This window comes from Mastigoproctus giganteus, chromosome 2 (genome assembly GCF_048544385.1).
Source record: "Mastigoproctus giganteus isolate SK-2022 chromosome 2, ASM4854438v1, whole genome shotgun sequence".
In the NCBI taxonomy this organism is placed as follows: domain Eukaryota; kingdom Metazoa; phylum Arthropoda; class Arachnida; order Uropygi; family Thelyphonidae; genus Mastigoproctus; species Mastigoproctus giganteus.
In genome coordinates, this window is record NC_143576.1 from 106,924,484 (window position 1) to 106,940,111 (window position 15,628).

At 38.9% G+C, this 15,628-nt stretch overlaps 1 protein-coding gene across 1 annotated transcript in view; it reads right to left on the minus strand.

Annotated features, from left to right (window-relative positions):
• LOC150089483 (pancreatic lipase-related protein 2-like) overlaps positions 1–15,628 on the minus strand; it is a 50,624-nt gene that overhangs the window by 13,334 nt on the left and 21,662 nt on the right. The window contains exons 3-5 of the mRNA XM_090390002.1: positions 13,461–13,707; positions 5,476–5,700; positions 2,501–2,734 (exon numbers count right to left, since the gene is read on the minus strand). Of these exons, the coding sequence (XP_090246128.1) occupies positions 2,501–2,734; positions 5,476–5,700; positions 13,461–13,707 (706 nt within the window). The remainder of the gene's footprint in view (positions 1–2,500; positions 2,735–5,475; positions 5,701–13,460; positions 13,708–15,628) is intronic.

The following is a 15,628-nucleotide window of genomic DNA, read 5'->3' on the forward strand; positions in this document are numbered from 1 at the left end:
ATAAATGACCTTTATAGAATTATTAATTAACTATTTAGCAACCTTCTTGTCACCAAAAGGAGAGCTACTTAATACAAAGAAGCGCGCTCTCAAAGTGCAATAAAAAAATGTTTTTTAATTTTAACACAAAAAAGTAAATGATAGATTTCAATTGGAATAATTTTCCCTTGATAAGCATCGAATAACGCATAGCTAATATGATTTTTAAATTTTTAGCGGCAGAAATAGAGTGGGGGGACACACGAAAATTACTCGCATTTTCCTGTCTAGCGCCGCCATTTTTAATTTTAAAAATATTTTAAAATTATATTTTAAACCTACTCGTTGAGCTCTTTCCAATGGTGTATAATAAGCTATAGGTTGTCGACAACATTTTGTGGGCGCCTTCGTAGCCAGGTGGGCAGGAGCAGCAGTCGTACGTAGCACACGCTTCTTGATTAGACAGGGGTTCGAGCCCGTCACCACCAAATACGGAGGATGCGGAAAGGTCAGGGAATGACCACCGCATATCCCCGGAGCAATATGGCCTTAGTTGCTAATGCTCCTAACAAAACCCAATAACAACAACATTTTGTCCCCCCCCCCATTTCTCACACAAATTTTTGTCAACAACGATCAATATGGCGTTATGTTGGCCCACAGGATGTACAAACCCATGCAAAATTTCAAGTCAATAGGTTGAGTGGTTCCAGAGATATAATGCTTCGCATTATATCTCGAGAACATCGCTAGATACAAGAATCCAAAAACATAAAAGCAGTTTAAAAGTAGCCGCAAATAACAAAGAAAAAACAGACCGAACGGAAAAAAAATAATAGTTCCGAATTGGTAGCTCACCACCTAGACACAGGATATTACCCTTCCTTCGAAAACGCGATAATAATTGACAAACAAGACACAAAATTTAAGTTAGAAACCAGTGAGACACTAGCAATGAGATAAACAAACAGATCAATAAACATACACAGACCAATAATAATCTCTGATGAATGGGACCTAAAACAAATATCCTATAAGTTCAACTTTAACAACAGAACATAACACCCTCCCCCATATCCAGGACCTCTACTAACGGGGACGAGTAGTCATGCACCCGGATTTCCGAGTGAAACCCTTTCCTACCTTCCCCCCTCGCCAAAAAAAAAAAAAAAAAAAAAAACATCTACAATTTCCAAATTCCCAAATTAAGTGTAATACGGTGAGTAGCGGAAAAAGGGTGAATTTTCCCTTCACCCTTTTTCGGCTACCCAACACCCCTCCCCCACCACGCTTTTGAAATACGGAAATGGAACGAGCCCGGGCTATAAAAGACGGCCTCGACACGTATTCATCCACCTTTGAAGATGGTATTAACAAAAAACCCCCATCAGGCTTTAACACATCATCCCCTTTATGCCTACAATTACTCGCCATGCAAGGATTTAGGACAAAAGCTGGCTTTTTCCTTCGACCTCCTTCCATATAATTGCAATTTCAACACCTTCTGAATTACACCTCACCCGGATGCAGCCGTTCCTGAAGAAAATCCAGGTAGGAGTATTATTCTTCTGCCATAAAATAAAATATATAATACTGTATTCCTAAAATTTAATATTTCCAAAAATAGCCTACACTATCCTTTTCAAAAAAATCCACAAAGTTTATTTTAAATCCATAATGAGATCGCAGATCCTCTACAAGGAAAAATTACAATAAATTATTAGCATTTGTCCGATTTTACGAAAATTAGCGGGTCTCGACTACTCTAGTTGTCTGTCCAACTGAGATATATAATGCTGTGACAGGTGGACGGACAAACAGACAACCGAGTGACATTATAACTGCCCTTCGTTAGATTACGGACCCTAAAAAGAACTTCACTAATTTATTTTCTCGCTAAATAAAAGAGTTGAAATATTAATAAATTGTTAAAAATGCAGAGAAAGAAATTAAGCTATATTCCCTCCATACGCGCACCTGATAACGACTTATTTCATTTTATTTGTACTTTTGTCCCCCATATTTTTAAGTTTAACATTTTTAAACTTGATTTTTGACTTGAATTTGGCTCTCTAGGCGACCGCTTATATGAACCGACCGCTCGTGGTCCCGTTGCACATCCTTCATAGTTTTCTTGCTCTGTGGACATTTTTGAACCCAACAAACAGTTGAGCTGCTATTCTTCCACACTTGTAAGGGTTTTTATTTCCGGCCATTTGAAACATTTGCTCTCCACATTTCTTTTAGCGATATATAAATATAATACTCTAAAATCAAAATGTGTGTATGTGGAGGGTAATCACAAAGACTATCGGGCCATCTTGTACATATGGCGAAACATCGAAAATTTTATAGGCTCAATTTTATTTATTTAAATAGAATATTAAATTAATAAACAAATTGAAATAGAATCATCTGACATTTTGCTCATCATAATTTAGAATAATTGTCCTCTCAGGCAATTTAAATGGAGTTTTATTAATGCTTATTTTTTTATCTTGCATCACTAAAAATAACTTACCACAGTACGGTGTCTCTTCATTTGTCATGACGTAATAGGAACCACGTCCCTGTACTTTGTAGCCCATAACTGCGCAAGTTCCAGATCGGCATGTTTTGCACTTGTTCAACATATAGTCATCATACCCTCCTGGACAGATGAAAGATGTAAATGAACAAGGTTCTTTGCTTCTAATGGATTCTATAAAAAGGTGAACTGCCCTCTCGTGATTACAAGCACGCTCTCTGTTCCACGCTGAAAGTGAAATGAAAATCCACGTTAGAATAATACCTGAACATTTAGAAATCAGAAATCTTTCTATTTAAGAAGCATATTAACCCAGTTCCATAAATAAAATCCGCGTAAAGTGAACATAATCTCATCGTAAGAAATAAGGGAAAAGGTAGTTACGCTCCAAACAGAGGCGTAGCGTACATGTAGCGAACTGATGCAACGTTCCGGGGTTCCCCGTTCAAAGCCATTCCACGAACGTTCCGATATTCTTATATCGAACTGATGAATGAGCGCAGACAGAAGTGCACGTAAGCCATTCCTTTCCCTTCCAGAAGCCTATGCTGTTTAAAATGTGCTTTAATAAGATCTGACGGATTGCTACAAGCGGTTTTACCAAATGGTACCGCTCATCAAAAGAAGGAACCGTAGCCTAGTGGTCAGGCGCGCGGGTGCATAAGTACACGTTCCTTGAGTGGCCGGGGTTCAAGCCCGTGACTGCTAAATACGGTGCTGTTTCATGTATTTTGTCTATCTTGTGAACTCCTCTGATCACTTGGTCATCCCGGAGTATAAACAGAAAAATTTATTTATTTATTACCCACACTGAGCATATAGCCTTGTGCACCCAGTATTGTGTCACTTGTCTGATGTTGAAGGGATCTAGCGCCCCTCCAGTGTGGAATGTACCGTGCTAACTCAGATTTCTTCCAACTCTGGTGGCCTGCCGAAGTGGGATATTGAATCTCATCCTCTGGAAGTACTGGCGATTCCTGTGGCAGTAGTCCTCGGTACTTTCAGCAGTTCCAACTCCTGCCTCAGGCGTGTGAACTGCTGACTATGTAACTTTCTTTGGGTTGGGACCGCGCTATCGATCCTTCCTGCTAATTTCTTTCTATCTTAGGAATGGGATCAAGTTGACACTGAACTCGTTCCCTCCTACCAAATCGTGGACCTTTACTTTACTGACGCCTTATTATCAAGGAATGAAATTTGGTTGAAACTGGTGTTCCACCAGTGAGATATTCTTTCCTTCTCTTCTAATTGGACCTCCACTGTTGACTCCGTCCCAAGGAGTGACGTGCTGAGTTCGGAGGGATGTCGGCTGTGGTGTGGGAACACCTAATATTCTTTCCATGAACCTGCCCTCTCCCCTTTTTTTAAACCTCACTCCTTTTCATCCTGCCCTCTTTCTTCTGAAGGTTGCTTTTAACTTCTTTCGTCCCCCTCTGTTCTGTCCCTTGGCCTTCCTTCTCTCCATTATGCAGACCATCTCCCTTCTGTGAAATTTTCATACCTTGCTTTCCTCTTGGCATGGTCAGACTGAGGGCATCCCCGCAGGACATGAAGAATTCTGTTGCATACAAAAGGCAGACGCCGTACACAATACCCCTCACGACTACAATCCAGGGGTTAAACTGCACCACTGAAACAACCTGATAGCAAAGTGGTCCTGCAATACACACAACACAAGATACTCAAACAAACACGACTGACTTTTTAGAGTAGTGCACCCCAGAAACACTGTGGATTTTTAGGGGGAACCCTAGTAGCCACTGAGACACAGATACAATACATTATCGGAAATTCATTGACTACAAAGTTGAAACTATATAATTCTTCGAGACTGGCCCAGAGAGGTGTAATGTAAAATTTAAACTTTTAATTAGTATAAACAGAGCTACGATGCTGAATACGTTCTACTTCAATATTTTCAGAAGAATAAGAGAAATTTACCCCAATATGATACGTAGAACCTTCCGTATGACACTCTCCAGAAATTAAAAGGAATATAAAATTAACGCAAAATGATTACAGTAATAAAATGAATTAAAAACAATTAAAGTTTAAAATTTTTACGTAATATTTTTCGAATATCCTTCCTTCCACACACACACAACACACTTCCTTCGGAAGGAAATTCGTTTTTCAAAATTTATGTAAATTTTTTTAATTTATTAATTTTTTTAATTGATTTTATTATTGTAATCATTTTGCGTTAATTTTATATTCGTTTTAATTTCTATAGAGTGTCATGCGGAAGGTTCTACGTATCATATTGAGGTAAATTTCTCTTATTCTACAAATATTAAACTTTTAATGGAATTTTTAGATAATTTTAAGACTTTTCGCAGTACTTTCTGTACCACATCTCCTCCAGTAATCGTGCCATCAGTGATTGAATTTCTGTTCTTATACTGTAACTTTGAAGAAGTGGTTCAGGTTTTATCTTTAAAACCTAGTTATCCTTAAAACCTGCACGACTTCAGTTATCTACGTACCATGTTACTAAAAGAACGACTTAGTTTGGTTTGGTCGGCCTGACCAGTGGTCATGAATCAATGGGGGGACAAATTCGAAGCTTGCACTGTGTCCCCTTTAGATTTTGTTACGCTACAAGGACTCATGTCTAAAATTTATAATACATTTTTTCCTTGCTTTGTTTGAGAGGTACAGTCGGGTATTAATAGGCGTAGCAAATGCATTAAAAGTGCTTAATCGTATATTTTATTCGAAATTTCATTTTCAGTTTAAAATTCATTTTTATAAAGCTCTAAATTTCTTGTTTTAACCATTTGTAATACGCAACATTCTAGATAATCACAACAAACATTTCTAAGGAAAACTGTTTCTTCTTTAATGGTTTAAGGATTCTTTTCTCAAGCCACATAATTGTATTAAATATATCAGTGTTTTTTTTTTTTTTTTTGCTTTGTCAACTCTAATGAGATAGCCATGTAAAATTATAGGAAACAGTTACTTACTAAAGACATCTGTAAATACACCAGTGAGTGTCGAACTGCAACCAGGTTGTCGTTTTCCTCCATTGGGATAAAAATCAACGTGCCCTAATGGCTTTTCTGTTCCAACGCCCCCTGTCATTAGACTGTCAGCATTGGAGTGGATGACGTCAACGAAATCGCCATCGCTAGAATCTAGATGAACGTTTTCTCCATAGTCCTCAAAAAGAGGACTGGCTGGATCAAGACCTAAAATGATCGAGCTAAATTCAGTTGTGCAACAGTTACTTGATACTTATATAAATACAGTACATTAATAAGCATTAGTCTATTAATGGTATGGAAAAAACCCCCTCCTCCTCCCACTTTGATCCATCTGAATCAAGTCTTCAGTTTTTTTTTTTGTGTGTGTGTATATATATATATATATATATATATGATTATCGAAGCTCTGATTGGATCGTGTTTCACAGGCCACTGTTTCATATAAAATTAAATTCACTATCCTCTCAAAACAATTTGACTTCAGTAATGGAGAAAATGCATACTTTATTTTATTTAAAAAATCCGCTGAGAGCGTCAGTGTTGCAAAATTACGCACACCACTTGTTCTGATCCACGTGTAAATAAATTTACAGATAAAAAAAAGTTAATTCCAACCTCACTGCATAAAGGCGGAATCTAGAGGCAGCTGATGCAAGCTCCCTGTGGGCCGTCCCGGAATATACTGTATATATAGAGAATTTTCTGTTTGTTTATTTTTATTTAGTAATGTGTGGACCCCATCCTTGATCCTACATTACTAAAGACTTTCGATCGGTTGTCCTTTCAGTGCAGTCGCCATCATCGTACCAGCCGAAGAGAACTGTAATGTACTTTTAATTCGGTGTTCTAGCTGATCCCAAAAATGTTCTTTATATTTTGATCAAGACTCCAGGACTTCCAGGCTAATTGCGAAAATTTTCCTCAAACCAGACTATTAGATGGCGCATTATTGTGCTCACACGGACGACCCAGTTCTAAAAATATTGTCGAAGTGTCCACAATGTAAATATTACTTACAATTATCTTAGTTAAAACTGCACAAATTTAAACTATAAATAAAAAATTTAGGTAGAATTACATGATCCATACTAGTGACGATCTAGTGATAACAAATAATGTAAAGTGCAGCAGTTTGGCACCACCACCAAAAGTTTCGGTGACAATCATCCCCTCTCCCAAGATACTGATGCTTATTCTTCGGAACTTAAACCCTTTAAATTAGCATAGTGATTAGGATTCAATTACTTCGGTTTCTGTCGGGACGGAAGGAACTTTAATGGGCTGTTTTCACCCTGGTGGCCAATTTAGTTGATCTCGGGCTTGGATGTTTCCTCTCGGCAATTAAGTTTTTTTTTTTTTATACATCAAGAATATTCCCTATAGAAAACACGAAATTTACGGACATATAACCACGCTGTATAGCTTTCTGCTTCGGCGCTATTTCTAAACAACCAACTTCCAAACTTAAATTGTTCTGGCGACGACTCAGTACTGAAGGTAGGGTTTTTAAATGAATCCCCCAAACCCAGATCTGACACATTGTCAAATCTTTACATGCGTTCAGAGTAGTACTTCCGAACCTTAAGATCGAATTCCATTGTTTCAGAGTCCATGGGCGAGGCACCACTCGAAACGATGTTTATCGTTCATTGATGTTACTTGGACCTTAAACTAAGCACTTGTAACTTCCGAAAGATGGCACAGTAACATACAGAGAGTCCTTAGCCATCTCTAATATCAGCTTTTGTAAGGACGTCTTTATCTTCAGGATAATGTACTTGTCCATTCCACATATGTACTAGCTGCTTCCAATATCTCGAAGTGGTGGCCAAACACTTCTGAGCATGATATAATTTAAATTAGCAAGTGTGTGTGTGGGCATGTAAAGTGATACATATACAGTATATTTTGAAAACGAAATACACAAGGCATAATGGGTTTTGATAATTAATCCTTATGGGTTTTGATAATTAACTATGTAATATCGGTGCAAATACACCATAGTTAACCCATAAATTTGAACTACGTATGTAGCGTAAAAGGCATCGTCTTAATTGTATCTTATAGTGGTTGCCTTCACAACGAGATAGCTGGTATCCTCTGAAAATAAATAACAGTAGTCTTCTCTACTACAGAAGCGTTATTTATTTGAAGTAGTGCAATACCAGCTATCTTTTTATGAAGGCAACCACAATATTGAGATACAATTAAAACGATGTCTTTTACGCTACTTACGTAGTTCAAATTTATGGGTTAATTGTGGTGTATTTACACCGATACACCATAGTTAACCCATAAAATATCAAAGGCAGATATTGTTAGGATATCAGTGACGTAATGTCACACATATATAAGGAATGCAGAATTGGAATTTGGGGAGTACAATGTGTATAGGAAGGGAGAAGAGTTATGCTATTAGTTGAGAAACACATGAAATCTAAGGAAGTGTAGCCAGTTGACATGGGTGGACAGTGCAGTGTTGAGTCAGTTTGGTGGGACATAAGCACTGGGAAAGCAAAATTGAGAGTAGGAATGTGTTATAGGCCTAATGACTCTGATGATGATGATAATAATGAACAACTATAAAGAGAAATGAAGTGGGCCATTAAATCAGATTGTGTTATAATGGGAGATTTTAATTTCCTAGATATTGACTGGAACTTGTGAGTTGGTCACTCACACACTAGTAAGCCTTTTGTAGATTTATTGGTTGATTGTTTTCTACAGCAGTATGTTCGGGAGGCAACCAGGGGAGTGATACTCTTGATCTGATTGTAGCCCAGTGGTCAGGAGCGAGAGTGCATAGCACGCGTTCCTTGAGTGGACCGGGGTTCAAGCCCGTGACTACTAAATACGATAAATATTTGTATTGACGATTTATTGTAAACTCTACTGACTTGGTTGTCGTGCCGGAGTATAAACAGAAAATTTATTTATTTATTTATTATCAGCAGTGATTCTTCATGCATTAAGAATCTGCAGATAAAGGAACCACTAGGTGATCACAGTGTGGTGATATGGAATTTACTCAAAGAGGTAACTACCATCAGGGGTAAAGGGAAGGGTTTTTGCTTTCGTAAAGGTGACTACGGTTGTTTGAGACAGTTTTTAAATTCTATACAGTTTAAATGATGTTACCAACAGCAAATCTAATGGGGAAGCATTCAGAGAATTAATATTGGAAGCTTAGGCTTTTCATACCAACTAAGAAATACTGTTCAATGTTTAGGCCTAAATAATGTCAGATGAACTAATGAGACATGTGGCAGAAAAGAAAAATGCATGGGATACATATAAATTAACAGGTAACCCAGAAGAAGCCTATGGTAGATATAAGCTGGTCTGTAATCAAGTCAAAAGGAGATTAGGCAGGCAATTGCAGATTACGAAAAATATTTGGCAAAAGATGCAAAGAATTCTTTACTTTTGTGAACTCTAGAAGGAAAGGAATGAATCAGATTGGTCCACTTGATATCGATGGCTCAACTGATGATGATCCTGCACAGGTAGCTAAAAAACTAAACGAGTAACTTCCATCAACATTTACACGAGGAGTTATTCAGGGAGGGGAATGCCAGAGGTGTATTAAACTCTGGAAGTGAGCTAAATGATTTTGTAATAACTGAGAGCAAAGTGGAGCAGAAATAGTTGAAAATAAGCATAAGAAATGCACCTGCGATGGATGGGATCTATCCAGTTATATTAAAGAAGGCATGAAAAGAAGTAAGCAAGCCCTTAGCCATAATTATGAGAGCTTCCTTGGACTTAGGGAGGTCCCCATGGACTAGAGATGGGCAAATGTGACCCCAATCCACGAAGGAGGATCAAAGGGTGACACAAGTAATTACAGACCTGTTAGTTTAACTTCTGTTCCGGGGAAATTAATGGAGGCACAGGTTGAAGAAGCACTGCAGGATCATCTAGACAAGAATTCAGTTATAGTTCAGACACGGCATAGGTTTGTTAAGGGGAAGTCTTGTCTGACCAATTTGATTGGATACTATGATGTGGTCACAAAGGAATTGGTTGCAAAGAATAATTTTGATATCATATAGTTGGATCTTAGGAAGGCTTTTGATACTGTTGCACATGGAAAACTGCTGCACAAGTTGGAGCAGTTCGGCATTGGAAGCAAATTGCTGCTATGGATAAAGGGATGGTTGAGTGGGAGAAGACAGTTGTAATCAATGGACACTTCTGTTCGTGGACTACTGTCATTAGCGGAGTCCCCCAGGGTTCAGTGTTCGTTCCATTGTAGTTTCTATATTTATTAATGATATTGATGAAGGTATATCAGGATTAATGTCTTAGTTGGCAGACGATACGAAGGTTGGCAGGGTTGTTAATGACAGTACGCTACTGCAACAGGGCTGAGAGATGGCAACTGAAGTTTAATATTGAGAAATGTAAAGTACTGTATATGGGTAGCAGTAACGTAATGTATCAACTATGGGGTACAATACTCAAGGTGGTAGAGAATGAAAAGGACCTGGGGCAATTGTGCAGTGAGATAAGAAGTTTTCTGACCAGTGCAGACAGTCTGCAAGAGTAGCTCATGGTGTCTTGTCAATGATCTACAGGAATTTTTCTAGCAGGGATAAGGAGGTGATTATCCCCTTGTATAAGGCAATGGTCAGACCACACCTTGAGTACTGTATACGTGTCTGGAGGCCTCATTTTAGGAAGGATGTAGAGCTGCTGGAACGAGTACAGAGAAGGGCAACAAGGTTAGTGAATGGAACAAAGGGTTGCTCTTATGAAGAAAGGCTTATGTTATGCAAATTACAGTGTCTGGAGCCTAGGCACCTGCGAGTCGAGCTGAATGCGGTGTATAAGGACTTGAATGGTTTACGCAAGCTCAGTGCTGATGGGATTCTTGCCCAGATTAAATGCCTGAGGGGACAGAAATTGAAATTGAGGAAAGGCAGTTGTAGAAAGCTGTGCAGAAATTTGGCTTTAGCCAGCGGGTGGTTGATTGCTGGAACAAACTTCTATCTGTCGTTGTAGAAGTTGAAATAAATTTAAGGCAGACAAACATTTGGAGGGAATGGATTGTGAAATGGAAAGGTGTTTTTTTTTTTCTTCTTTGCTGATGTTGTATAAGCTTGCTTTCTTGCATCATGTTAATGCTAACATTAAATAGTGTAATTATGAAATGGCAGTGCACTGCATAAAACCCTTCGAGGAACTGAATTTTAGTTAGCATTAACATTAGTAGAGGCATTTGATGCAAGAAAGCAAGCTTATGCAGCATCAGCCAAAAAAAAAAAAAAACCCACTTCCACTTCACCCCTCTGTTCGTTCAATATACCTGTCCAGCTGAGCCTTAAACTTATTTAGGCTATCAACCTCCACTACAAGGGATGGAAGTCTGTTCCACCAACCAACCACCCGCTGGCTAAAGGCAAATTTCCGCACGTCTGTCCTACATCTGTCTTTCCTCAATTTGAATTTATGCCCTCTCAGGTGATTTTTCTGAGCTAGAGGAAGAATCCCGTCAGCATTGAGCATGCTTAAACCATTCAAGGCGTTATACACCTCTATCAGATCACCTCGCTGGTGCCTAGTCTCCAGACACTGTAATTTGCAAAACTTAAGCCTTTCTAGTTCGCTGGCTGTATGTTATACCACAGTGGTCTGTAATTAAAGTCACGTTTCTTTTTTTTTAAATACGGAATAGAGCACTTTTTTTTTCTCTTTCATAAATCAAACTTAAAAGTAACTTTGGAGTTAAAAATTTGCCAGTTAATATTTGCGTAAATTGACAAGTCAGCAAACAACAACTAAGAAATAATATTTTTTATTTATTTCTGCCTCTTTTACTTGTCAACAGGGCGCCTCCGTAGCCAGGTGGGAAGGAGCAACCGTGCGAAGCACACGCTTCTTGATTAGATTTGGGTTAGAGCCCGCCACCACCAAATACGGAGGAAGCTGAAAGATCAGGGAATGATCACCGCATATTCCCAGAGCAATATGGCCTTAGTTGCTAATGCTCCTAAAAACCAAATAACAACAACAACTTGTCAGCAACAGCCATCTAAGCTATTGATCTTGTCCCATGGCTACAAGACGTGTTATTGTAGTAAACTAGAAGTTCGGTGATTGTCGGGATTTTCAGTAAGAGCAGAAAACAGAGCAATTTGCTTACAATGATATATTTTTACACATTTGTTTATTTTTCAGTTAAAACTATTGGCAATATGACAATTTCATAAATGATTCATCCATTTTTTTTTTAAAACAGGGCATGATGAATATATACAGGGTTATGCTAAGAATTTGTTGGTAAGGGGCTCGCTGAGAAGAATTTCAGTTAAGGATCATTCCCGGTTAAAATAGTCTGTTAAATTTTACCGAACTATTATTTTATTATTATTTATTTTTTAAATAAGAGTTTCGGAATGCCGGAGCCTCTGTCCATCGCAATCCGGGATCCAGAAAGAAGATCAGTTATAATTTTAAAGATGTTCCCCATAAAGGCGTCACTCAGTTTTTAAAGAAAGGCTTAAAGAGAATTATCTCCTACCTTAAAATATACAATACAGGGTGTCCACAAAAGTCTCTTACAAAACTAAAATACGAATAGAGTACATGATACAGACCTGAAACCACTTCAGGTGATAAACAATATCTTCATGTTTGTATTCACCAACCGTAAAATGTGCGCGCTGCAGTAAATGGCAGCATTATTGAAAAACTAATCGTGGTGAAATATACCAGTCCTCGAGAGGGTGCGGTGTGCGTACCTTCTCGAGGACTTCAATAAGCTGCAGCCTGCCGCCGCTGTTATATGCGAATTTTGAACATTACGCGAATTATAAAAAGCAACCACCGAGTACACCTATAGTTCTGCAGTGGTACGAAAATTTCATAAAGGATGCGAGTTTGTGTAATCATCCCTGCGGAGGTAGTGGCCGAACAAAAGTCAGTGGGGGCACAGGGGAGATCGTTCGAAAAAAATTTACGTAAAGTCCAGAGAAATCCATACGACGTGTGTACTCTTGAATTTAACATGTCAAGTTCAACAGTTTATAACATACTATGTCACCGTCTGAGGAAGAAACCATACAAATTACAGCTCATATGGAAGCTGTCGATCGATGAGCCAAAAGGATGATATTTTGATGGTAAATTTTGCCTTGATTACGGTTTTGCGGTTATTCTGCCATCTGCTGCAGCTCGCTATTTTCCAGTTGGTGAATAAAAACTTGGAGATATTCTCTCATCACTTGGATAGCTTCAGGTTTGTATCATGTACTCGATGCATGCAATAACGTTTTAGTTTTGTAAAGGAGGTTTGTGGACACCCTTGTGTTTTCAATTTTAATATAATATTTTTATTTTGAAATTTCAGATTTTATTTATATGTTATTTTATGACGTCATTCTTCACTTTCTTGCTTGTACGTGCACTCGCGTACCACATCTCTTATTCTGAAAATCCTCAACGTACTCCATGTTTAATCGCCATTTTAAAGGCCTTTTCATTCATGAATATGGTAATCTGGTCTCAAGCAGAGGTATAGGAGTTTTTCCATGAAGTATTCTAAGTTGTTCATCCCGAAAACATGCGTATGAACACCAAAGCCATAATACACATAGATTTATATTTACCTCTGTAATGACATAATGTATCACATTGTTTGGTGGTGAAAGGAATAATAATTTTTATACGCTATTAAGACTTCCAACTTTTACTTGAATGGAAACGTTATTAAACCCATCATTAATAATGTGCAATTCACAATTCCAGTTCAAGAGTTTTGTGTTTTGAGCAGTACTATTACACTGTCATCAAATACTGTTTAATTTTAATTGTGATTTCACGTTACTCCCATTACTACGAAAGCGGAAAAATCTATCTTGTTATACCCAATTCTTATCAAGTTATTATACAATATGGACCAGTTGTTATGTAAAAGTTTCCCAGTGTTTCTTAACATTTTTCTAACATCAATAACTCACCTGTGACTCTTCCTGTTAAATTTCTCTTCAACGACTTTAATCTTTCTCCGACAAACCCTACTACCTGGGCGCCAAGACTAAAGCCAATTAAGTGAATATTTTTTTCAGAAAAACCAAAACTCTCGCTCAAGGTAATAATGAATGCTGCTATCTGACGACCAACTAGCTCAGTATTAACAGCAGCTACATAGTAATTTGGTGCCTTGGCACCTTCAGACCAGTCAACAACGATGACGTTTAGATCTTCCTGCGATATATAGGGAGAGAACAAATTAGACTCAAGTATCATAATAAGACATCATTAACTGAAATTATCTGTTCTAAATAAGATGTAGGATAGTTCAATTAAAACACTTTACCGCGTGATATTTCTCAGCAGATTCTGGGGGGGGGAGTGAAACAGGCGCGTACACCAAAACTAATGCGTCGACATGTTAATTTGTAATAAAACTTGCTTCACATCGTTTGTTCTTTGTTACAATTGTTTGTGAAAGTTTTCGTATGGCGATTCAAGTAGACGGTGCACCAAAACGGGATTAGTTTCGAAAGTAAGGGCGAGAACAAGAAATTTATAATGTTGGCTGTGTATCGTGATGGTTACTACTGAAAAAAATCGCTGTCGCAAAGTGAAAGTTTCGAGAAGTAAGAGAAAAGATAGCTTCATCAGACTCTGTTGGCAACAGATATAGTCACGATGTGTCGTGCTGCAATGCCCCAACGTATGAACTATCCAAGCATATTGCGCGCCTCCTCTCACCTCTTGTAGGAAATACCACACACACACCGTAAAAAATAGCAGCGAATTCATCCACCTCATTAAGGACCTTTCATTCTCTGACAACAACGTCATGGCATCATTTGATGTGGTTTCTTTATTCACTTCAATTCCCGTCCAACAGGCCGTGCACTGCGCCAGAAGGCTCCTCGAGAACGACTTAAGCCTCCAATCCAGAACATCACTATCCACTGATGACATCTGCACCGCCCGCAACCTATGCTTATCAAGCAGCATCTTCACCTTTGAGGATTCAGTCTACCAGCAGGTGCATGGCACTGCTATGGGTGCCCCTGTTAGTTCCGTAGTAGCCAACATCGCCATGGAAGATTTAGAGGAGCAGATACACCTGAACCCACCTGTACCAATTACAACATGGTGCAGATATATTGACGATATTTTTACTGTAATACCACATGGCTCTGAAACAGCATTACTGGAATACCTCAACTCCCTGTTTAATTTCATCCAGTTTACTATAGTTAGAGGTCAACGACGCGCTCCCGTTCCTGGATGTCCTAGTGCATCGCGTAGGCCCACGTCTAGAGACTTCGGTATACCGCAAACCCTTGTGGTGCGGACAATTTGCTAACTACAGATCCGGCCACGCACCCAGCCATCTCAACAGCACTGCCCTCACCCTATTCTCCAGGGCTTGGAGCCCAGCACTGATGCAGTTAGACGTAACGAGATTTCCCGTGTGAAGGCGGACCTAACCAAATGTGGTTATCCATCCCATGTGCTAAACAGGTGCCTATTACAGGCACAAGAACTCACATCCCACCCAAGACTACCGAACCAAGACTGTATACCGTCCGCCTACATTCCCTATTATCCAGGCGTGTCAGGACGGATCTCAAAAATTCTTAGAAATTACAACATCAAATGCGTACAGTTACCCTGCAGAAACCTACGTTCACTTGTCTCCAGTGTGAAGACCCCTGTCACACCTCTGTTACGCAGCAATGTAATATATCGCATCACCTGTAGAGACTGTGAGAGCTGCTACATAGGAGAGACATCAAGACGTCTTGAAGATCGCCTTACGGAGCATGACAGAGCAATCCGGCTTGCCGAAACTGACCAATCCGCAGTCGCGGAACATTTTTGGGCCACCAACCGCGATCTTGATCTCAAACGTGACTTTGAAATAATAGACCACTCACGACACTTTCGCCACCGCCTATGGCTAGAGTCACTTAATATATTAAACAATCCAAAGGCCATAAACCGCTGCAAAGGCACACGTCTGCACCCCATCCTAGAGACAACCATTTTAACGCTGGAGTAAAAAAAAAAAAAAAAACAGCGCACGTTCGTGCAACAACAATAGGAAATGAATAACGTGTCTCAATGAGTTGAGACTCATTGCACTTATCCGTTGTATTCAAAT